Below are 24486 nucleotides of genomic sequence, written 5' to 3'. Positions count from 1 at the left end.
AAAAATATACCCAAAACATCCTCGGGGACCCAGGGCGTCGCGGACATCGGACACACAGGTAGCGCGCGAGAAAGAAAATTCCTCTATCTTTCTCGCGCGCTACCTGTGTACACGATCTCCGCGACGCCCTGGGTCCCCGAGGATGACCCAAAAATTAAACTGGTACTCTTATCTGTTTATGGTGTAAAGAGTGTCTGTGTCATATCCTTTTCTCTAATAACTTACTGCGATTTTTATAGTACTGCGAGCTCTCGTCCACAATTTCCAACTGCTGGCAAGAACAAATACATTGCAGAGAAGCGGCGTGATTTGTTTAGTACTGAACGATGAAAACACTTCAAGAATTTTAAATGACGGATGCCAGGAGGCAATTTAACTTTTGGAAACGTCGGCGAGAGTTCGCAGGATATTAAAAACTACATAGAGTAATGTGGTTACGAGGTTCCCCAAACCCTCTCTATTATTATATCGCAACAGCAACAAATTATCAAATCACGTGTACCTCTTATTAGTAGCATCTATTCATATGGACCTTAAGCGCACAATAATAAAAATAACTTATTTTTAAACGGTAAAATAAATAAAAATGATTTTCCTTGTGATTTGCTGTAAGCGTAAAACGGAAGCTAAATTTTTTCCAACATCCGGGAATGAGCATGTAAAAAGTATCTTTTCCCGCCGTTGCAAGCCTCGTTATCGTGCGACACGTCAACTAGGATGCACGTCATCGTGAAGACACCAATGACCATTCAAGGCTTTTCGCCGGAAGCGAGACGGCGGTTGATGTCATCAATGACAGGCGGGAGGTCAGTGATTGAGTCAATGACGTAATGCGCCCCAGAATTGGACAGCATTTCATAGGATCTTGTCAGCTTTCGTTCGTAGTCCTCTTCGGACAAGTTGGCGATCTCGTCCTCATTTAGCGCTACGTAATTTCCCTAGAGGAAAAACAATAAAAGATAAATATTTATAGTGAAATAGATTCAAAAGTCCAAGGCTTACAGCCGCATTGTCACCAGTTTACTTCCGGAGGTGCGACGGAAACCTCGACCGTTAAAAGACAAAAGAATCTATTAAAATCCGAGATATTTAACAGGCCATCCGCTTTAAATTATCAATCACATCCTCAAAGAAACTTCCAATAGACACGCTGCTTTAAATATTTTGAAATATTTTTCGCGTTTTCGCGGATATTGTTACGTAATCGACCGGAAGTAAACTGGTGACAACGCGGCTTTAACTTTTGGGAGGTAGTGTAAGCGCTTTGCACAAGGGCACGAAATGGATTTGTTCCGCAAAATATCTGTTCCGCAGCACATCTTTTTGCTGGCTGGGAAGATGTTAGAACTCTCGGTTACTGGGAAAAAAATCGACCCGAATGGTTCTGCTGGCAAATTTGTGGAGTCGAACTAGTTGTGATGGGAATATTTTGGGGGGTGCTGGAGCGGATGCTTGGGGAAAAAAATCGTCCCGATCGGTTATACGAGCAATTATTCATGTGCTAACATGCCAATCCAATGCTGGCTGGGAAGACAAAGGAATGGTCCCTCCTGGGAAAAAAGAACATATATTTTTTTCCAGCAACTTTTAAAATGGATATTTTCGGCATCAGAACCATTCAAACGACGAAATATGCCATTTTTACGTATTCGGGAAGGAAGATTCGTTGTATGCCTTTTATTGCAGCTTTGAAAGCCGCAATTGATAGCCGCCTTTTTTTATCCCGGAATGTTTTCTATAGTTTAGTCGCTTTAAAGATATAAAGACATTATGATCTGGTTAACTTACAGTCTTGGCTAGACCAACACTCCAGCAGCCTGCAGACGTTCCCTCCCTCACACCATCTGCGGTGTCATCCACCTTCACGATGGCCTCAATGGGGTTGACATTCAGGCGGATGGCATTCAGCCATACCATATAAGGGTGTGGCCTCGCCTCAGGGACTTCATCTGCTGCGACATAGCAGTCAGGGATATAACCATTTGCGGCTGCTTTCTCCTTCAGGATTTCAACCATCTCAGACGTGAAGCCGGTACAGGAACCAATCTGAGAATATAGACGAAGATTTTGACACACTTGCAGAGGGATATGTGTATACACCTATTTCAATAAAGGTTGTCAGTGCGGATCGCAAATTGCGATTGGCAAATGGCAGTTCTTACGACCGAAAGTAACCATGCGTCTCGAAGAATATGGATAAATCAAAACAATTATCCATCAATAAAAGGTTACCAATGCTTGGCTCTGAAATTGCTGGACTTTATTTAACACCTTTAATTTTACGAATAATTAGTACCCATAAGCCATTTGCCATTTGCACTGAAACCTTTTGTGGAATAGGTGTATACAGAGCAATAAGCACGCCGCGTAAGATTGGTGGGGGGAGCGATACAGAAACATTAAGAAAATATTGGGAGTACAGCCACGCCCCTACTGATTATTTCCTTATAAGTTTTGAAAATATTAATATAGATATAGGATCTTTGTATTCATGGGTAATGCCTGATTTCAGTGCAAGAAAAATACAAAATAGGTGCTTTTACACATATTTCTTCTGATGCATATTTTTGCACAGAAAAATAAGTCATAATAGCCATATGGGTCCAAAAAGGTTTATCAAAAGATAAAAACTTTATAAATTACAGCCAGTTGCAGACAAAGAGACAAACAAATTACTATTTTCTTGTGCATCTTTTTAAAGCTGAGCTATAATACTTTCTAAATGCTCCCTAAGAAAAGCAAATACAAGGGGAAGGCTATACATGGTTCACCCTGTAAATAATATACCCCCCCCCTTGATGCAATGTTGTCAACATTTAAATGTGTTGCTTCTCATGAATGAAGCAATTGTCATTCTGACCCCCAAACAATCATGCTACTCCAGCCACCAGACAATAGATTAGCCCCTGCCATATGCTAAGACTTTCACTCAAAATTACCTTTAAATTGAATTCATCTCTAAGAAAATCTACAGTCTCCACAGCTCCTGTGATCATCTCAGAATACTGCCCAATTACTGCAAGCTGTGTTGGTACAAAGTTTTTGTACATCCTATCAATGTCTTCTCCATTAGGGTACCGACCAAATTTATCAAACCAGCGATTCCGCACTGATTCCATCTCTGTGACAAGCTTGATGTGCACTTTCTTGTGGGTCCCCATGGGCCCCCTTGCCTCCTCAGCCGTTACAGGAACCCCCTCCTGCTCGAAGACCTTGCTGAAGGCCAGAGCTGGCGCACAGACACCGCAGTCCACAACAGTCCCCGCCCAGTCAAATATACAAGCTTTTACCTTGCCTTGGTATTTACGCACCATGCGGTATTCTGACCGGGGATTCTTTAGGAGAGCACCTGGGAATTCAAGAAGGCCAATCACGCCGCCATTTTACGTTCACGCGCACTACTGACACTCACTGACTGAGTCACGCAAAGCATTCATTTCTGCTAATTCAAGCGAGTAAGAAGATATTTTCAATAAAATGTCATAATTTAATTAAAATGAATGTTTTTTTCTTTCACCGCATTTCTCTGGGCCAACGAGTCAACGTTAACATTGTCACGTGGCGGATTCGTCGAGTAACCGCTGACACAGTTATATCTTATTCCTCTTTATTTTCGTGCGTCTTAATTTTCGCCAAAATGTTCTCAACACTATTCGCGCAACACTATTCAATTTTGCGGAGAAAAATTGTGTTTGCGGGGATTTAATTTCGCGAATTTGAAGTTAGTATTACATGTCCTTAGGGGTCATGAAAAGAGACTTCATAATCTCTATCATCAACGTTTCTATATCCATTAAATTTCGCGGATGAAACTTCACAGCGTTTATTTTTCGCGAGTCTTTAAGTTTGCGAACATTTTTAAATCGCGAATTTATGCACGCGCGAAAATTAAGCATGCATGCAGCAAACACGAAACCGTAACGCAATAATTAATGTTCAATGTTGTCTGTTTATAGCAAAATACACGGATAGTAATGATAAAAAATCAACGATTAATTTCTTCTGTTCATGCTTGACCTCGCGGCTTGTCTGTGCATATTTTACCTTGGGCTCCGTTCCAGATTTAGTCACGCGCTTTTCCATACAGGAAGCAAACTGCGTCTCCACACGAAGGCAAAAAATATATATAACAAAACTATCGCAAAATACTCGCACTGTGCTCAAACCAATAGACGATGTCCATTGACAAGGATAAGAACACCATCAATCATCGACGCAGATCGCTGAAATTTTTTTTCACGACTTTAGCGTGGTGGTCTTTCTTTAATGCGTCTATAAAACAAGTTCTGCGCACGGATGGGAAAATGTATCAATCGCCTCAACCGAAATAGCGCTAAATACAACAAAAACAATACAAAATAAAGACATAACCCGCGCTCAACTCTACGCTAAAAATATAGCGGAACTTAGAGGCGAAAGAGCAACATTTTCAACGGAGTTTCTAGGAGACAAAACTTGCTATCAAAATTGAAATCTTTTAAAAAAAATTGGAAATAATATGATCGCCGATGGGATCTATTATTTTATGGACTGGAATGTCTTTCATCTTTATTTGAATTAAATTCTAACTTACTGAAAGCAAGTCAGCGAAACAAAATCGCGTTATAAGCCGTAGCTAGCGAACGGTTCCTAACAAAAAGTTTAGCGAAGCGCGCGAACTTAAGTTTATCCGCGTTATCGATGGGGACCTCTATGAAAATATTTGAAGAGAAGGTCGAAAGGAGGCAAGTGTAATCACTATTAACTAACGAGAATGATTGTCTTACCTGGTACGAGAGTCAACTTTTTCCCCGACGAGGACGATGAATCGTTTTCGAATCTTGGTTGTGTTTTAACCGAGCGCTGTAGCGTCGAAGTTGCCGCTACAATTGGGCGAACTTTCGAAGAAAGTGAAGTAAATCGGGTTATTTTAGACATATTGACTAAAAATCAGCGCTGATAGCTGGATCTGGTAGTCAAATGAAAAAAAATATATTGCTTGATGTTGGTTATCTCAGCGAAAAGTGCGAAAATGCGCTGAAAGTCCATGTGTTGTCAAACCAGTTTGGTTTTTATACACGCAAAATTGGTCACGTGTTTTACCGGAAGTGTCTGTGTTGCACGTGAGCGTCATGGGAGATCGGCAAAAATACAAAGATGCTCTATGCAAAGTAGAAGAGGGAAAGATAGTTATTGTTTGATATGCAATATCGCATATAAAGTTAGCGCATCATGTTTTAAAAAATTAAACGGAACCATAGAAATACCACCAAAGACAATTGAAAGATCTATTGATTTCGTGACACTGGCTCTAACGAGCGTGACTTCAGTTTTGTGTGACATAACAAAGATAGCGTTACTTAGATATTCACTTAGCTACTACCCTGCAGTTTTGTTTACTCAATTGAAGTGACTAAAATTTCATATTTCCTAGGCTATCAGTTAATTCGTTGTAAAGGCAGTGTGGCACTAAATAATTCTTTCTCTGCAATACATTATTTTGACTGGTGTTTTCTTCTCTACGTAATGGCGTCATTGGGGTTGATGAGCCGTGGATACGATAGAGAGGCGGCATCTTTATTTACCTCTGACTATACATTTACAGTAATGGTTACCGGGTCTTGGCCGACAAGCTCTGCAATACATTATTTTGACTGGTGTTTTCTTCTCTACGTAATGGCGTCATTGGGGTTGATGAGCCGTGGATACGATAGAGAGGCGGCATCTTTATTTACCTCTGACTATACATTCGCAGTAATGGTTACCGGGTCTTGGCCGACAAGCGTAAATTATTTGTTTAAAATGAGGACCCGATAGATGTTTGCGTAAGGCTGGTGGGCGAAAGTTGTCTGGACCAGTTAGCAGGGGGTCGCTAAACTTTTATTACAGATCTCGAATTGTTCTTCTGAAAGCAAATTGTTGAGTAGAAAATATGATGGGATCGGTTATGTTTAGGTTCTTGCGCGCTTCTAATATCAGTGATATTTAGAATTGTGCCCCTTTTTTATAAGAACATTTTTATTTAAAGAATGTTCAGTCTGAGATTTTCGACATAAAATAAGATAGTAAGGGCATACAGGGCTCAGATGGCAGCGAAATAATTTTTCATGAAAGTGATGCTTCTCCGATAATAAATAATCAATTTGTAATCATACTAGCGACAAACAATGTCATTGTTATCTATCATTTGTGTTACCTATCAGGTAGTGCGATGCCAAAATGCAAGTGGGGTGTGCTATTTTCTATCAACAGGCGACTGGTACCGGTACACTATGAGCATCTGACTACAAGGTCCCACGCATGCGCGTCAAGGAAAAAGGCCCGGAGAAGAGACTGAACGCGGCCGTCTCAACGGCTCAGATGCCTGGCATGAAGTGGAGGGGGGGGGGGGGGGGGGGGTAATTTCGCTACCAACAAGTCAGATATGAATTCCTTTTACAACTTCACTTCTACTGTGTACTAATACCAAATTTATTACCCTTTTCATGTGTTCATTTAGTTCATTTTACATATTTCCATTCGCCTATTCAAGGCGCCATTTGTATGTGCAATATGTACAGCGGCGTGTTTAACACGCATGCGCATTCTAATAAACCCTCTCGCATGCGTGCTACATTCCTAGTAAAAATGCTTGCTTGGATGGCGTCCGTCCCTCCATGTCTTCATAGTTGGGCACGATCGGATTGTTCAAGGTCGTGTTGAAGGTTCCCTTCAAAACGGTGTGGGCTTGGATCGGGTTGAGCTTTAAAACAGATGAAGGAAAGATTTTAGGAATGGCCCTGAGAGGGGGTAGGTGGGTATTGTGATATAAAGAAGGATGGCCCTAAGAGGGGGTAGGTGGGTATTGTGTTATAAAGAGAGGTGGCCCTTAGAGGGGGTAGGTGTGTTTTATGTTATAAAGAGAGGTGGCCCGAAGAGGGGGTAGGTGGGTGTTTATGTTATTAAGAGGGATAGCCCTTAGAGGGGGTAGGTGTGTATTATGTTATAAAGAGAGGTGGCCCGAAGAGGGGGTAGGTGGGTATTGTTTCATTAAGAGGGATAGCCCTTAAAGGGGGTAGGTGGGTATTGTTTCGTTTAAGAGGGATAGCCCTTAGAGGGGGTAGGTAGGTATTGTTTCACTAAGAGGGCTAGCCCTTAGAGGGGTTAGGTGGGTATTGTTTCACTAAGAGGGATAGCCCTTAGAGGGGGTAGGTAGGTATTGTTTCACTAAGATGGCTAGCCCTTAAAGGGGGTAGGTGGGTATTGTTTCATTTAAGAGGGATAGCCCTTAAAGGGGGTAGGTGGGTACTGTTTCATTTAAGAGGGATAGCCCTTAAAGGATTTAGGTGGGTATTGTTTTATTTAAGAGGGATAGCCCTTAGAGGGGGTAGGTAGGTATTGTTTCACTAAGAGGGATAGCCCTTAAAGGGGGTAGGTGGGTATTGTTTCATTAAGAGGGATAGCCCTTAGAGGGGTTAGGTGGGTATTGTTTCATTAAGAGGGATAGCCTTTAGAGGGGGTAGGTGGGTATTGTTTCATTTAAGAGGGATAGCCCTTATTGGGGGTAGGTAGGTATTATTTTATTAAGAGGGGTAGCCCTAAGAGGGGGTAGGTAGTTATTGTGTTATAAGGAGGGAGGACCCTAAGTTGGTGGTTATTGTGTTATAAAGAAGAATGATGGACCGTTAGAAGGCTAGGTGGGCAACGCAGCCAATTTTTTTTCAAGGGGTGGGGCAATTAGTGTACAAACATACAAACAAACATTTTATAAAACAAGGTCCAATTTTCCTATTCTTGGATATATAAAGGAAATAATATTTTAACTGTGCATACCCCTAGCTATGATGGGAAGGGGAGAGGGGCAACTTTAGGTTTGGGTTATGCTTCTGAATCAGTGCCTTGCTTGTCGGTTACCTTGGTTACCATCGCTTACCTCGTATGCTCCGGGTCCAGGGACATCACTCTTGAGCGGTTTGAAGCGCGTGTCCCGAGTGACCATCAGACCACCGGGTTTACCTGAGGATACAGCGTCATAATGACCTGGACCTGAAACAAAAACAATGGGGGTCAAACAAGAATTCACGCATCTAGCGGAAGTGCAAAAGGCCTACTAAAATGCATAGCAACTAGTCAACAGTGCAGTTCACACGGGTCTATACTCTTCATGTTATCCTATGCGTCAACAATACACTGTTTTAAAAAGAACTTTTAATTTTCAGTTGAGGATGGGCCATTCTTTATGTTGGAGCGTTTTACAGAAAATATTCTTAACGAGCGTGGATCAACGTCCCTCTGTTATTGTTTATGATTGAGAATACAACCGTTTATTTGAAAGAAAACTTCAAAATGACCATTCACGATTGAAGTCTGATACGTTATCAATGATATTTGATTGAAAGTTTCTCAGTTACTTGCTTGAATTAGCCGATGGAAATGGATTTCTTTGTGTGACTGGGCATAGAGCGATAGAATAAAATAATGGCGTGATTAAAACAATATTTTTCTTCTGAGCCTTGGCATGTTCTTAGCATGTTCTTAGAATTTGGCAAAATCTCAGGCTGAACTTTCTTACAAAAGAGGCTCTTATAAATGAAAAGAGTGTTTCATAATACTATTATTAATTGTTATTATTGGATTATGAGTTGATGACAGCATTTACCTGGATCAGTCTCTTCCATGGGAACTCTTCTTTTGTCTGAGAAGCGAGACGCAGTGGAGTTAAACGCCCCTGTTCTCTTGGTGTTTCTATTTTTGCTCTGTGCGTAGGGGTACATTACACGGCCTGCAAGGCAATATATCAAACAGGTTTTCATCACTCAGTTGTATGCCTAAATGACAGGCCTGTATAGCATAGCACAACATTCTGGAGCTTAAAGCAGCAATTGCAACAGTTTTCTTCCGGACAGCAGACGAAAACTTCATCAACCAACAAGAGAGAAAAGAATCTATTAGAATCCGATTTCACATGCCATTTACTCAAAATTTTCAGTCACATCCTCGAAGAAACGTCCAATAGGCACACTGCTTTAAAAGTGATTTTAAAATATTTTTCGCGTTTTCTGTTTTCCGGGATTGGCCGTTTCATACTGTAGAGGGTGGCTGTTTAATAGAGGCACCGCCGTACATACCCTGAGTGCTGTCGTAGGATTTAGAGACGTCATACGAGCCTGGAGGCGGGACGTCCTGCAAAGAAACAGAAATCCTAAGTCTATAGCCTCATAGGAAGCAGAATTTCTTCAATGAAAGGGTTGACAATTAGGTTAGATTCGCCCCTAGCCGCCAAGCGAAGCATGTACTATGATATATTATAACTTTTAATACATGCATCTGCTGACCCCAGAAATGACCACTAGGGTGAGCCCAGTAATATGTAGATCCTGCAGTAGTTCATTTACCATAACTACCCCCGGAGGGGTGTGTAGGCGACCAGTTGTTGACTGGAAGGTTGATGAGAGTTGGATCTCCTTTTTGTTTTTTTCTGCTGTAGTGAGGTAGTGGGCGGGGCCAGGAAGATGGTCCTCATGACGTCTGGTCATGGGAGCTATCCGGTGCGAGGTTGAACCAAATGCACCTTTTCTTGTGCTTTCAAGGCTATAAAAACGAGATCGTGTGTGTTTAAAAAGCATTAAAAAAGGCATAATGTCTACAACAGGTCGACAACACTGTTGACAACAACAAACCAACCCCACTGAGGAATAGACATTTTATTTATGGAGGATGCCCAACTTTATGGTGGCCATTTTTTTAATACTCTCATTGTATTAGAAACCTGAGGAAAAGTATGTGTACTTTATCAATGAGAAAATAGGGGAGAAACATCTCAAAATATAATTATCTATTAACTTGTTATTGGTGCTGATTTTGTCTTTATAAAGAACAATCTACTTACTGTGCTTTTCTGAGGAGTTCTGATGTCATATCTGTAATGTTATAGGCTCCAGGGCCTGGGGTTTTCTTGGAGTGGTGAGGCTTTCCTTCGAACCTCACTGATGTTTGCCCAAAAGGGCTCCGCTTCAAACCAGTGGTCCTGAAAGTAAAAAAGATAACTTTTAATTTATAGTATAAGTATAAGGCATTGTTTGGAGATAATTTTGTTTAACAATGCACATTACTCTAGATCTACTTAAAATGCAGGCTAATAGTACCATCTTAGGCAAAGTCTAAAACATTCAAATTTCATATACTCTTGATAACCATAGAAGCTGCCAAAACTAAGCAACTGTTTACAAGCAATTTATGGAATGAAGACTGTTTAAACAACATAAAGGGGGGAAAATGATGACTGAATTCTAGGAAAATATACAGAAAATAAGGTTAGTCAAATTGGATAAATAGTCCCCTGCGAGATAAAACATTTGATTCACAGAAAGTGCAGTTTTAATGTCTAGACTTTATCTGGGGTTCAAAGAAGGAAATAAAAATTGTTTGTCATACATAAATTTTTAGTACATTATTTGAGGTTTAAAAAGAAGTAAAGAAAAATTGTTTGTAATACATACCTTTTTAGTACTTCTAGTGCGTTCTTTGGATTGTTGTAGGCTCCTGGGGCAGGATTGTTTTGCCTGTCATCAAAAAACCTCTACAAAAGAACCATGATTATCAAGACTTTGCAAAAACATGTTTTCTTAAGACAGACAGACAGACAGACAGATAGACAGACAGACAGACAGACAGACAGACAGACAGACAGACAGAAAGACAGACAGAAAGACAGATAGTCAGTTTATAATTATTGTGAATATTTATATTTATTATTACAGAACTGTAGCAGGCATCAATATCAATTGGGGAGAGGGGAGCGGAGTGTTGCAAGATACAGAAACATTAAAATAATATTACGGTCAGGTCAGGGTCAGGTACAACTTATTAACCACCACAACAACAGATTTTACAATAATATAAGCCGCTGATTTCCATGTGGGGCGTGGGATTCACAATGCAATAGAATACTAAAGTTTGACAAGTTAAATACAAAAAAAAACAATACGATTAGATAACATAGCGAGATTGAATAGCGTAGCCAAACAGTAGGTCTAAACATAAGAAATAACTCTCCAGAAGTGTGAGAGAGAATGCTTGTTTAGCATCCTTTGAGAGGCTATTCCAAAGCATGGCACCGCTGTAAATGAAACTAGATTTTAAAAAATTTGTCTTTGGCTTAGGAAGTGCTAGATCTTTATCAATATTTCTGAGATGATAATTTTTTTCACAATCACTTATTTGATAAATTGACTTTTTAAATATTGGGCTGACTGGTCATTCAGAACCTTGTAAAACTGATTTTGCACTTTTACGTCTAGCCTCAAGGGTTGGCCAGTTTAATTGATCAAAAATATCTAATGAGTGAATAGGCCATCCCAGCCATAAGTTTGCACGTGCATTACCATAGAAACTTACCTCAACTACCAGAATGCAGCGAGCACATTTTTAAGCTTGCACCAAACAAAGTGTGCGCTGCATGCCGGTAGTTGAGGTAGGTTTCCATTGTAAGTGTGTGGGCATGCTTATAGCTGGAATGGCCTATTATAGTTTGAGCCATGCCTCCTAATGGTCATTAAATATTGGGGGAGAGGGGTGCCCTACCCCCTGATATCTGCAGAATGGCTACCGGTGGACTGTACCTTGGATTGTGTGCCGAAGGGTGCATTGATCACAGGGTCGTCTTGTAGGGTGGGTCTGGGAACCACCTCGAACTGGCTCTTGATCTCATACTTGCCAGGCCCAGGAACAGCCTTCTTTTCTTCTTCCTGGACGATGACTTGGTGGTAACGTGGCAACTGCAGCAAATAATATATATTATATATATAATAATATATAATAACATATTCATGTTAAATATACTATAACTAGTATAATATTATAACTACAGCAAAATCATCATTTCTAAACCTAGCTCATTAAAAACCAATCATTGCCACCATAATTATCATCATCACCATAACATATCAGCATTGATGCATGGTCTAACTCATTTGTTTAGGTTAATTTTTATGGGGTATAGAATGATGGTGTTTTTGGGGTGATAAGTTTTCTATATTTTCTTTCTTTCTTGGTATGAAATTTTGTTCTCTGTTGGACCTCCCCTTGGACCATTAATCCCAAATGATCATGATTTTTTTCTGATACTTACTGCAGATTCAAATGGCTGTTTTCTGCTTTCCTCTACAATCTGAAAATGAAGAATGACATGTGTTCAGTACCTGGAAAAAAAACTTGGTATAGAAATCCAAAACTTTAAAGTATATGTGTAAAGGTGTGTTAAGAAACCAATAAATAAAAACTAAAAGGGAGGAAAAAAACCTACTACTACATCTGATAGACATAGACATCACTAGCCAATCAGAGTGAGAAAAAGGAAAGCTTGAATGCACATCAGAGGGTCCTCCTAGTTATAATATTGTGTCCATCAAACATGTGATTCTGGCATGCTAATTGGCTAATGATCTTTTAAACATTGTCTCAGTGGTCAGGGTAGCACACACTGCACCATAAACCCTCATTGAAGCCTTTACTTACTATGTCCATGGGTACTTTGATTCCTGGGTCTTGGTAGGGGTTATAGTCGCCTGGCCCAGGACCAGCATTACCTGGAAACACAGTTTACAAGTCTAGAGTAACATAACCTCCACTCAAGAGTACTCAAGACTCATGCATTTCCTACTTGAGAGTGACTCGAGAGTATCAACTTGCATAATATTCATAAGCTTGAGTGTGTTTGCGAGTATAAATAAAAGCAAAAAGGAAGCACATTTTTACGTAAAAACAGATAGCAAAAAAAAAAGGATTTTATATAAAGCCTACAGTGGAATACACATCAAATGACAACCAGAGATTTTTAGAGTGGTAACAGCCAACACACACGTTAAGGAAGATGTGTAGGGGGCACCATCACCACCCTCAACTACCAAAAAGTGGCTCATTTCTTTTTTCAACGTAGCCCAAATACATACTTCTTCCATACATAAAATTCCTATGATAGTGCACTCATCCCCCTCAGAAAATCCTCATTTTCGAAGGGGTTATAAAAAAAAAACACAGGAATTAAAAATAGACTTCGAAACTTTGGAAGATGTTGCATTTAGTATTTTTTGGCTATTGCTCGCTTTGCACCTGGAGAGTTTCTTATTGATATAAAAGAGCTTATTTAAGACATTTCAAAATCATGTCAGTAACATATTCATTATTTGGTGAGGTCCTGAATGTGACCAAGAGGGGTAAAAAGGCATATCCAAAATAAATAAATAAAATACAAAATAAATACAAAAAGCCCAAAATCGTATTCATGAACCAGATCTCTAGGAAACCATGTAGGAACTTAGGAATGTAGGAACCAGTATGTGTAAATTATTTTTATCCATACACACGCTATTTTAAAATATGCACGTTTTTGTCAATTTTAATGTTTTTGCATCTCGCACCACTATTCTTATGCAAATAAGATTGTAACCATTCACCTTCTTCAGTCTACCCTGAAGAAAAGTCGAATACCAGTTTTTTTGTGTATTTATAGACAAAACCCAATAAACTGTATACCTTTGAATTGCAATCTTTTTGAGGTCCTGTTGCTAAAGTTTGTTCCCTTTCCATACTTCCTGGTAACAGGGTCATCATCCTAAAGAAGTTGTATTGTTGTAAATATGGGTGATTCATTTCTACATTTCAATGCTTGAATTTTGAGCTAAAAGGGGCTGATCCAGTTTTTCCACCGGGCATTTCAGGGTGTTATAGGAGCGAATGGGTTAAAATTGACAATGACAATAGCAGGTTGACAATGCCAATCTATAGCAATAACTTAACTACATAAATTCATATATTCAACTTCTCATTTATATTGTGTACAATCTAATAATAATTATTGCCATTACATGTTTGACTTGATAGTAGGCAGGCCCCATGGAACTATCCTTGTGGGGCATCTCTTGGGGGCGGAGTGAGCCATCTGTAGATTCCTCATAGCCATAGGCCTTGCCAGGGGACGGGATTGACGGGGGGTCAGGCTTACGCTTAAATGTCACACGGGACGTCTTGAACAACTGAAAATTAAAGACATATGAGTCAGGCCTAGAATTTAAGCTGAGGGGGGGGGATGGGGGCATATAAGAGAGATATATATTGTTGTCCTAGTTGACAGTGATTCTCTTAAGTCAAGTGGTTTGGATCCTTTGAATCTTTCAGTATAATAAAAAACACACCTTATGGTCTCTGTCTATGATTCTGAAGTGATCTAACCCCCCAAACAATTAGTTAGATAACAAAAACTGAGTAGAAAAAAAATATTGTTCATCATCATCATCATTAATCATTATAATCACATTTTGTAAGAAACAGTATTGGCTGCTATTTTTCTAACATAACTTTTGCGTTACATTATTTGCAAAGACTTCACTAAATGAGCATGTTCTAAGTCATCCTTACAGCCACATCACCCATGTCTCCCACGCCCTCGCCACGCCTGCCTCCTCCATCTTTCAGCCAGTCACCCTTCTTTTGCAGGTTGTATGCCCCAGGTCCAGGTGTCTTGACTGGCTTGCTTGTAAACCTACTTGACTACACACAGAAATAAAATAAAGTACATCAATCTAGAATCACTATACAATACTCCTAATTTGGGGGGGGGGGGGGGGTAACAGCAATACTGTTGGCAATGAGTAGTTTTTCTCATGAAAATAGCAATTTAATGTCTGCAATAGCAGAGTGTCTAAGAACAAAAACTAAGTTGGGAAGCCTAATAGGAAAATATGTTAACAATCTACCAAAAAAATCTGAATATTTTTACTCACTCTGTTGGCGAGGGTGTGCCCCCCGGATATATGGTGCTGTACCAGTTGCGGGTCGTACTGACCAGGGCCAGGTGCAGCAACTACACTGTCCTGGATGTCCAGGAAGGTCTCACGCCCAGTCATGGATGAGAAAGGTGCATAACCATCTATGAGAAAAATTGGTAATAAGTTGGCAACAGGATACCAAAGTCCTAGAGGATACAATACAAAGATCTTGCCACAAATATGAAATTTTGTACAGAATATGGCACATGACACTCAGCATAAACCTTCACACATAACACTTTGCACAAGAATTAACCAGCGGCATAGAAATTTTCTCCTGTATTTTGGGTAATGTCTCATACATAAACTGTATTTTTGGCTGCTAAAAGGGGGGGGGGGGGGGTGGGCAGGCCCCCTGGGCCACCCCCACTGGCTATGCCCTTGTTAACCCTAGCTACATGTCTGTGCCATGAAAGTCTATCTGTTTAGAAGTCACCTTAATTGTAATGTTTTCCTTTTTTACTGAACTACAATCTGCATAACAATCTGCAATGCTTCTTATATTCTTGAGTTGTATTTAAAAAAGTCATCTTAAGATTTGTGTGCTCTGGGGACAAAGCACTGGAAGGGCACATACAGTAACAAGGGAATGGGAATATCTCATTACTTCGTAATTGTGTTATCCACTTCAAAATGAGTTTAACTGTAATATATAGCTTTTCAAGAAAATAAGATACACCACAATGTAAGTTTTCTAACTTTACCTGTTACTTTCTGTTGTAGGAAAAAGACATTTAAAAGAAACACAACCAATCTTACATTTTTCACTTTTTTAAACTATAGACGGAAATATAAATATCTGCACGTAAACTTGAATAACTATAATTCCCCTGATAGCTCTAAAATACTTTAGATTTTAAGAATGCAAAGTCTCTCATGTATGGCACCATTTGATTTTATAAACTTTTGTAATGTTTACCGTATTTTCGGCGTCCTGGCTCGGGTGGATCGTATGTTCCAGGGCCAACAGCATCGGCTGTGCTGGATAACGGTTGCGTTAGGGTTCTAGGGGCGCGATCATACATCTTTTACTTCACGGAATACACTGATAAATCAGCAAATATAAAGTTTATTCCTTTCTTCGGCTTCTGGAGGAAAACATGACCGTAGGTCGCTATGGGAACGACTCATCAAGTCCCCGGATTCAGAGTTGGGAGTTACCGCTGACCAATAAAAAATCGAATAATGTAAAAATTGAAGATTTCTAAAAGGAATTCGAATTAAATTCAAAATGAAATCATACCATGAAGCTAAGATCTTAATTATTCCTGCAATTTTTATACAAATCATGATAACTTATTTATAAAATATTTTCCTCAAATTGGGTTTTCTTTGTTTTCTTGTGACAAATTAGGACTGGTAACAACCCTACGATTCCGCGGGAAATGCGACATTTTCGTTCGATTGATGTTCTTGTCTAAATGTTTTAATCGGTGTTCTAACCTTTTCAAGCCTGGTTTTACTCCAATGGCAAACAATTTTAATGAGTTTTTAACTTTTATATTCCTGGATCTCGAGACTACTGGCCTGCGACGACCGATAGAAATCACAGAAATCTGTTTAATCGCTGTCCAAAAAGATCACCTTCTTCGAGCCGCTGAAACCAAAACAGAGCCAAGACTAATTGATAAACTGAGCATTTGTGTCAAACCAGTGCAAAATATTGAGTGTGGGGCTTCTTCTATAACTGGTATAAACAAAATGAACTTGGCAGAGAAGCGTGAATTTGACAGAAAGTTGGCGAAAGTTATCAAAACCTTTCTTCGCCGTCAACCTTCGCCATCTTGTCTTGTCGCTCATAGCGGTGATAGATTCGACTTTGACATTCTTGCTTCTGAGTTCGTGAATGCCGGTGTAAAATTCCCGAGTGAAATACAAGCGGCAGACTCGTGGAAAGCATTCAGGAAGCTCCACCAAGCAGAAGAACTGAAAACATCAGAGGCTAAACGAACAACTAGAACAAAACTAGCCCCGTATACAGGTCGGTTGTCGTTTAGCTTAGGGAATCTTTACAAGAGGATGACAGGAAGTGAAATAGAGAATTCTCACACAGCAGAAGGTGATACGCTTGCACTATTGCAACTAGCACTGAAAAAACCTGATGTTTTAGAATACCTGGAAATGATTGCTCACCCTATGGGAAATGGTGGCAAGAATCCTGGACTCTTGAGGGTAAAGAAAAGGACAGTAAAAAGAGGGAAGGGGAACAGAGGGGCAGCACTTAACGAAGAAGAAATTGCTAAAGTGCAGCATGAGTACTTCTCTATGTTAGAAAAGGAAGGATAGACTCCAATAAAAACATATCAATTTTAACCCTACCAAGGGTACCAGAGCCGCCAGACTTTCGTACAGTCGCGACATTTTGGCTGAGCGTCACTGGGCAGGGGAAGTTTGGAGGCTCTGGTACCCACGGTATTTTAACCCTAAAGGAAATTGGCTTCTGCTCTAGTGGTTTTTTAGTCTTCAGTATATTTTTTTTTATTATGTAATGTCCTTTTGAGGTGAAATATTTTATTTTTATCCAGCCAAAACAAATGAAACAACATTTCTTACCCCTAAATGATAGCACATTGAGCATACCTGTCAACCTCCGAAAATGTCAAGGCTTGAGATTTTTTTTGGGGGGGTGGGTTCATCAATACAGCGTTTGCCGTATTGAAAGCTCTCACGAACAAATCCACAAGGGTGTTAGATAAATTGCGCTACGCAAGGGGATTATTGTTTTAAATATTTTAATGGAAAATAGGCAAAATGATGATTTTCTATATAATAATTTTCCAGAAGCGATAAAAATCGCTAAAAAGCGGGAGATTTGGTGCTCAAAGTGGGAGAGTGAGAGAAGGGGTCCAAAATCTTGAGAGTTGACAGGTATGATTGAGTGTTGAGCCAATCAAATTGCAGGATTTGTGATAGATGTGAGTAGATTTATACTAATTAAAGATATAATCTTTTTTTGTAGGAGTGGATTGAATTTTCTTTGAAGATAAGCATTCACTTGCATAGCCTTTTATAGCCTACAAAATCATGGATCACAGCTTGTTGATCCAATTTGTGTGACACATGTTTTTGTAGGCTATAAGACCCTTTTAAAATTAGGTGTATATTTCAGTACAAGTGATTATGGTGCATTTCAATCCATCTTATGATAAAAATGGCCTAATTCTATAAAAAAAATACAGGGAAAGTTTATGTTTAAAAAAAGAAATGATAAGAGTTTTGAATATTCCAATAAAAACAAACCAATATTGTCAAACAGTCCATCATAAGTCTCCTAACTACGTACAACCATGGTGTGGCAGTCAACTCAGACTAGAGTACCCATCCTATCATGTAGATAATGTAATTTATTGCATTTTATTACATTCTCTGTATGTATCATGTGGCGAAATAAACTGTAGTGAACCGACCATTTCACACATTTCAACTTTTAGTTACAAAGAACAAATCATTTAGATTGGCTATTACAGTACATACATTTTTGTAAGCAAGATTGTCCGATATGTTAGTGCATCATATCAACATCTTGGTTTTCAGGGTGCTATTAAGGCAACAACAAAAAATGTTATATATCTTAAAATAAAATTGTGGTTAATTTCTCACCATTTGGACACCCGAGTGGCTCCCATTCGCAGATGTTTGTTCAGTGGTAGATCAAGAGGTTCCGCCGCCACTGGTTTGCAATCACATAATATCCATTGCTTGCATTCTAGTTAGTAGAATAGATAGTTCCATTTACAAATGGACGATGTGTTATTTTATTTCACACATTCCAAAAAAAAAATGCATGTTATTCTATAGTTTATTGAGAAGATAAACATTTAATTTTTGGGCCTTTAATTTGTTAAATTTTTGCTGCTAAATGTTGATCAAATTGAAGTTATAACATTATAACTTGGACATAGAAGTTATAACTGTTTCAAACATCTAACAAAAATGTGGAAAGGGGTGAGAAAATTTAAGTGTTTGCATTAGAATATATACAAAGGTCCCATATGTGCAGTATTGATGAGTTTTCCCACTACAAATAGCATATAGGGTGGGTATTTCACCCTTAAATAACCTTAATTAAATAACCTCATTTGCCTGTAACCTGGATCAGCCCATCTTTTACTTTTACCCAGTAGCTTTTCTATCATCTATTATGCTGTAACTTATTAATTGGACTTATCTGCCTGCAGATTTATGAGCCATTTGTTTTACAAAAGGCGAAATATTAAATTCAATACAGGGTCGCAAAAAATAGACATAAACAATAAACAATATTTCGAACGTGTTCCTATCTTTTTTTTTCTTATTGTTATGACAAATAAGCACGGGTGGCCTAGTGTGTTAGCGCGTCGGCCTCTCACCGCTGTGGCCCAGGTTCGAATGGCTCAAACTGGGGATTTTTCCGGGTTCCTGCCTTGATTCAAATTTGTGTCACAAGTGAGTGGAAGTTATTCTCCCGTGTTTCCAGTCTTCTCGGATAAGGACACTAAACCGGAGGTCCCGTCTCTTCAAGCTGCACTACACTAACCTGAACCGAAGGGACAAAAAAGAACCACTGGGGACGCAATAAACCCTCTGGCAGTGACCACCCCCAGTGAGAGTGCTTACTAACCGGGGGTCATATGTTAGAAAACTGTATATTCGGTTAAATGTGTTACCCTCGATAAACAAACAACAAAGATTTAACAGAGTAGAAATTCCAGCGGTTATGACGACTTATTCCAGGCGCGTTCTTTTCATACTGCAGTTTCTTGTAAAAGAGGGATTAAGCAATAAGACAATTTTTAAGGTAGACTTATTTAGCTTATGCAGACAATCTTTCGTCTTGGAGTATGGGGACCTGAGAAACTCTTTATAAGGTGCCCAACAACTTTCATGTTCCCTGAACTACTAAAAGTACCCCTCCCCCCACCCCCCGTTTGTACAAGGCTCTGAAACTACTGGCGAACCATCTCGCACCATCTAAGACATATCTGCCTACGCATTAGGACTAGAACGCATTAGAACCTGGGTTCCTGGGTATGGCTTCTAATTCTATTAAACTTCTACTTCGAACTTCTAATTTGAATTCTATTTAAGCTTTAGCGGGGTGTCTGTGACTTTCCCCTTACACACAGCCATCGTCCATCGCCTCTTGTCTCTCCGCGTGAAGCAATGTGCCGTGCGGTTGCTACTAACAGTTTTCTCGCAGTGCTTTCTTAGTACAGGTTCCAGCTTAAGTCCAATGAACGAGCCAAGGAGCGCCCCCGATGTCTCACCAGCGGTTACCAGTCCGAGACAAAACTCCTGATGCCTCGGCTCAACAATTTCGCGTATCGCCATCAACGTGTTAGCAAACACAGTGCCTGAGATAGCACCGACGACGAAGGAAAGGGCGAGAACGAAAGCGACACTTTGGAAAAATCGATACCACGATGCACATAAAGCCAGCGAGAACACCCCGAGTAGGCATAATGCCAACACCCATGTGCGCTTGATTACGAGTTTCCGCGCAAGGGCGGGGCGATAGCACCCTACGACTGCTAAATAAGAACGGGACAGGAACTCCCCTACGCCATTCAACGCTACGTAATACACGTAGTGATCCCTTGGCGGGAAGGGCGAGCTTGGGAATGAAATAGTCGTGAAGACCGCTTGAATAGTGAGATATTGTGACGCGTATGATATGCACAGCGCGAGCATCAGAGGCAAAATGGTCCCTGCTGCCTGGAACTTCTCGCTGCATGACAAGCTCCAGGGGTCTTTCCGCTTGATGGTGTCGGTGGTGGCTACGGACTGGTACTTTGCGCTATCCTTCAGGCTTGATCGGTAGGTAGCGGCTATAGCGTGCGACTTGATGCGGTCTTTGTTCAGGATGTAATAGAACAGGAGAAGTAGAATGGAGAATCCTGATGCGACGATCATGGATTTTTGAGGGGACATACACGCCCAGGAAGTTAGACCTGAAATCAAATAAAATTTTTAGTATTTTTAAAGTGCAAAAAATTAACATCGCGAGACATTGTCCAATGCGCTCTCCGTTAGATTCTCTAGGGCCCGCAAGCAGACAGGCTACTTAATTAGATTTTTAATCGAATTTCAACTTAAAACTGCATTAAGATTTTAAACCGCAATTTTGGGATCTAACACATTCAGAACAATGTACACAATTAATTGGTTCGCTTTTTGGAGACCTTACATAATAGCCGTACGTTTTTAATGATACCATGGTTTGGTTACTCTCCTACGCAGAGCTTTCTGTGCCGCTCGTGTCCTTTGCTCTATCCACATCAACGTTTATGGAAAGAAAACGAGCAACATAGAATTCTCTGCGCAGGAGGGCATGGTTTGGTATGGTCGTTATAAAATGCACAGGTTCATAATAATCACATAGAACGCGCACATTTTCAGGAACATTCGATAAAATACCATCATAATCACCTTGTGCCCTTTATTTATTTTCTTTTTCTTTTTTTTTAATTGTCTAGGTGATCGGGTAAGTAGAATACTATTTTTGTTCGTTTGTGGCAGTGAAGCAACGAGCACCCGAACAAGATGCAAGGGCGACAAAACGGATCTGTTCTTCAGTTTTTGCTGGCTGGGTCCGAATGGTTCTGCGGCAAATTTGTGGAGTCGAACTAGTTGTGCTGGGAATATTTTTGGGGGCGCTCGAGCGGATGCTTGGGATAAAAATCGTCCCGATCGGTTATACGGGCAATTATTCATGTGCTAAAATGCCTAACCACTGCCGGCTGGGAAAAAAAGGAATTTACTCTCCTGGGAAAAAGGAACAGATATATTTTTTTCCACAGCAACTTTTAAAATTATCATTTCGGCATCAGAACATATGCAAACGACGAAATATGCCATTTTAACGTGTTTCAGAAAGAAGCCTCGTTATATGCCCTTAAAGATATAACTTTGGCAAGGAAAGGAGAGCTGATGGGACCAATATCGAATATTTAATACTCCCCAAAACACTCGGGATTATTTCACGAGACTTCCAACGTGAATAAAACTTCGCATCAATTTGTTTTATGCAAAAATAGAAGCGCGTTAATGAAGGTGTTGCGAGACCAAATCAGGTTTTATTAATAAGAAAGGACCCATTTTTGGTGGGCGAGGGGGAGGAGGGGGGAGGGGAGAAATGCGCGTACACGCTTGAGATATGTACGATTTTCTGTTTTCGATAGACAGCCTTGAGAGAATGGAATGGAAAACGTTTACTCTCGAGACACAGGGAAAAAATAGCTGCCAAAAATTAAGGTAGTGAGTGAATTCATCTTCTAAATTCCATGTATCTATAAAACAAATTAGGACATTTTCACTCTTGGCAAGAACCCGCAAAAATTGCCCATGTGGAATATCCACCCATAAGTCCCGAAAGATAAGTTAAGTACGCTCTCAGATCTATAAAACGTTAATATGTATTTTATCAGGTAAGTAATCCTTTTTATCGCAGGAGAAGTAGAAGTATTCAAATACCTCTCTTTTTAGTGCGGTGAGCGCTAGATATGAAATGTTCAGAGAGTTTTCGTAAGCTTTCCGGTCAGTTTTTTTTATGCTTAAAGGCCCTAAAATGATCAATACAGGATAATGTTTTTTGGGGTAGCTAAACGAAATTAACCAAAATCGTTGGAATCCCATTAATAATTTACTAATCGCCTTCTTTGAACATTTCAATTAGTAATTGTCATTTTTGAACATTTTGAATTTGTGTATTCCTGATTTTTAACAATTTGTAATTTGTAATAATGAGAAAAGACGCGGTAGTCTTACTTCTCGTTTCTCTTACTGAAAACCTATCTTATTCAGGAACCTAAATTTATTTTAAACAAGCTTTATGAGAAGATAGCAAATGAGGTCAAATATTTTTATGTAACCTTAGCCCCTAATGATTAATCTATTTTAAAATGAGGGGTACGATGAATTTTTTTAGCCTTTTTAATACGCGCCTATACTTTGTTTTATTTATTTATATATTAATTGTTATTTTAATTGTTATATTAATGTTATTTTTTTTTCTACGTAGAGGTTAAAGATAGATATAAGTTCCTTGTTTCAGTATGCGCCATTTTTATGACGCTACAAAATGGTGTATCGGTCATCAATCATCTTCGATTTTTCACAATTTAAAATATGGCACCTTGAGGCAATATTTGCATTGCGTAGGAATACGAGAAAGATCTTTAAATTTTTGATTGATTGGTAAAAACCTTAGTGTAAACATTGTTTAAAAGCCCCCTCTAGAAGGAGCAAAACATACTTATTGTCGAGATCTTATTTTGCTTTAAGCCATATAATGAAGCCGAAATGAGCCGGGATTAAAATGACCTGGCTTTTGTTATAACCAAATGACCAGTCAGAAAACTAGGTAAAATAATTTTTACAGTAAACAGCTTGAATATGCAAGATCCAGATAGAACCTTAAAAAGATTATTTGTTCTACCCACTGAATCCATATCAATTTATCTAAAATGAAACAAAATTGTCTCAATAAAAGTTTGGTCTTCTCGTAATCTAAATTTTAAGATGGAACCAAACCAAAGCGGATAAAAGGACAGTCTAAGAAATTTTTATTTGCGCAGATGTGCAACTTTGCCGTGATAGAAATAAGGAAATGCAAGGTCCTGATTCGTTTCATAGGCAAGAATTGAAGGAAATAAAAATTATTAAATATAATGCATTTATTGGGCATGCAAGTTGTGTATGTTTAATGTGAACTTACCCAGATAGTAAACGGGACCGATTAAGATGCCAGCACCGCTTCCCGCAGCAAAAGACGTGACGGCAACTTCGCCGTAAAACGCACCAAGCGCAAGAAACGTAATTTCCCCTAATGCGTGCGCTACGGCGTTTAGCGAGACCCCGGCAATCTTAAAGTAAGGCTGCTCCACGAAGACTATGACGAGAAGCCCCCCAGCCATGAAGCCAAACACGATAAATACACGTATGAAGTAAGATAACTTTTGCATAAACCAAGGGCAGGAATAGTTCACTAGAGTCATGGGACCGACGTGAGCAATGACTACCACAGTTGTGGGTATAACAGTCCCCGCTAAAATATCCTCGGAGCCCGAGATGATTATCGAGAATAAGCAGTGAAGCAGGAATCCAACGCCGACGAATGCTATAATTGTGCGGACACGATCACTGGGGCTTAGCTCGTTCTCTTCCTCCGGTGGAAACTCCGGGATCTTTGAGTTTAGTTCGTCTTGCTCATCCATGGTGTCAGCGTCAATGGAAGCTGCCGCCATCTTCACAGATTCAATTTGGGTAGAACGCGGGAAACTTATAAGATTACTCTGAAGAGAGCAGAAAGGAACTCGATTTGCTTGAATATGTTAGTCTTGAGAGGCCCAACTGTTAGCATTCCTGAATACGATTATGTGGTCTAGTGGCAACGCGTTGGATATGCAATTCGGGGCCTCACTGATATCACGCATGACGGAGTGAAAGAAACGATAACATATCTCACGAATCCATTTTTCTTTTTAAAGAACCATGATGGATGACTTGTCTTGCTGAAGATAAAATTCTAAAATAAGTGGGTGTAATTAACATTCAGTGATTACATTATCGCCTAGTCATTGGACACTCATTACAATAAATAATGCGAATAAATAATCAAGTAGGTTTTAAGCTTCAATATATAGTCTAATAAAAAATATTCAATATCTCTATGATTTGAAAGGGTGATTTTGTTGAACTTTTTACTGAAAGATGTTGTAATTTT

At 39.6% G+C, this 24486-nt stretch overlaps 4 protein-coding genes across 4 annotated transcripts; 1 reads left to right on the top strand and 3 right to left on the bottom strand.

Annotated features, from left to right (window-relative positions):
- Nucleotides 1–230: 230 nt before the first annotated feature.
- On the bottom strand, nucleotides 231–5069 carry LOC5509992 (phosphonoacetaldehyde hydrolase). Its single transcript, XM_032379062.2, has 4 exons — nucleotides 4767–5069; nucleotides 2940–3349; nucleotides 1789–2046; nucleotides 231–938 (listed from the first exon to the last, which is right to left on the bottom strand). The coding sequence occupies exons 1-4, from the start codon at nucleotides 4915–4917 to the stop codon at nucleotides 750–752; spliced, it is 1008 nt and encodes a 335-aa protein (XP_032234953.2). The 5' UTR covers nucleotides 4918–5069; the 3' UTR covers nucleotides 231–749.
- A 1360-nt stretch (nucleotides 5070–6429) lies between these two features.
- On the bottom strand, nucleotides 6430–15901 carry LOC5509981 (sperm-tail PG-rich repeat-containing protein 2). The gene is made up of 15 exons (XM_001630415.3): nucleotides 15703–15901; nucleotides 14739–14884; nucleotides 14374–14505; nucleotides 13824–13991; nucleotides 13492–13570; nucleotides 12475–12545; nucleotides 12089–12127; nucleotides 11580–11735; nucleotides 10458–10537; nucleotides 9848–9985; nucleotides 9354–9549; nucleotides 9087–9141; nucleotides 8618–8740; nucleotides 7892–8004; nucleotides 6430–6721 (listed from the first exon to the last, which is right to left on the bottom strand). The coding sequence occupies exons 1-15, from the start codon at nucleotides 15806–15808 to the stop codon at nucleotides 6590–6592; spliced, it is 1734 nt and encodes a 577-aa protein (XP_001630465.1). The 5' UTR covers nucleotides 15809–15901; the 3' UTR covers nucleotides 6430–6589.
- A 142-nt stretch (nucleotides 15902–16043) lies between these two features.
- On the top strand, nucleotides 16044–17741 carry LOC5509988 (three-prime repair exonuclease 1). The gene has a single exon (XM_001630436.3). The coding sequence runs from the start codon at nucleotides 16191–16193 to the stop codon at nucleotides 17067–17069; it is 879 nt and encodes a 292-aa protein (XP_001630486.3). The 5' UTR covers nucleotides 16044–16190; the 3' UTR covers nucleotides 17070–17741.
- A 2096-nt stretch (nucleotides 17742–19837) lies between these two features.
- Nucleotides 19838–24334, bottom strand: LOC5509984 (protein BTN1). The gene is made up of 2 exons (XM_032379091.2): nucleotides 23479–24334; nucleotides 19838–20713 (listed from the first exon to the last, which is right to left on the bottom strand). The coding sequence occupies exons 1-2, from the start codon at nucleotides 24005–24007 to the stop codon at nucleotides 19842–19844; spliced, it is 1401 nt and encodes a 466-aa protein (XP_032234982.2). The 5' UTR covers nucleotides 24008–24334; the 3' UTR covers nucleotides 19838–19841.
- Nucleotides 24335–24486: the final 152 nt, after the last annotated feature.

Source organism: Nematostella vectensis, chromosome 15, assembly GCF_932526225.1.
Source record: "Nematostella vectensis chromosome 15, jaNemVect1.1, whole genome shotgun sequence".
In the NCBI taxonomy this organism is placed as follows: domain Eukaryota; kingdom Metazoa; phylum Cnidaria; class Anthozoa; order Actiniaria; family Edwardsiidae; genus Nematostella; species Nematostella vectensis.
The sequence above is the reverse complement of the archived record's forward strand: the minus strand, read 5'-3'. Positions and strand labels throughout refer to the sequence as shown.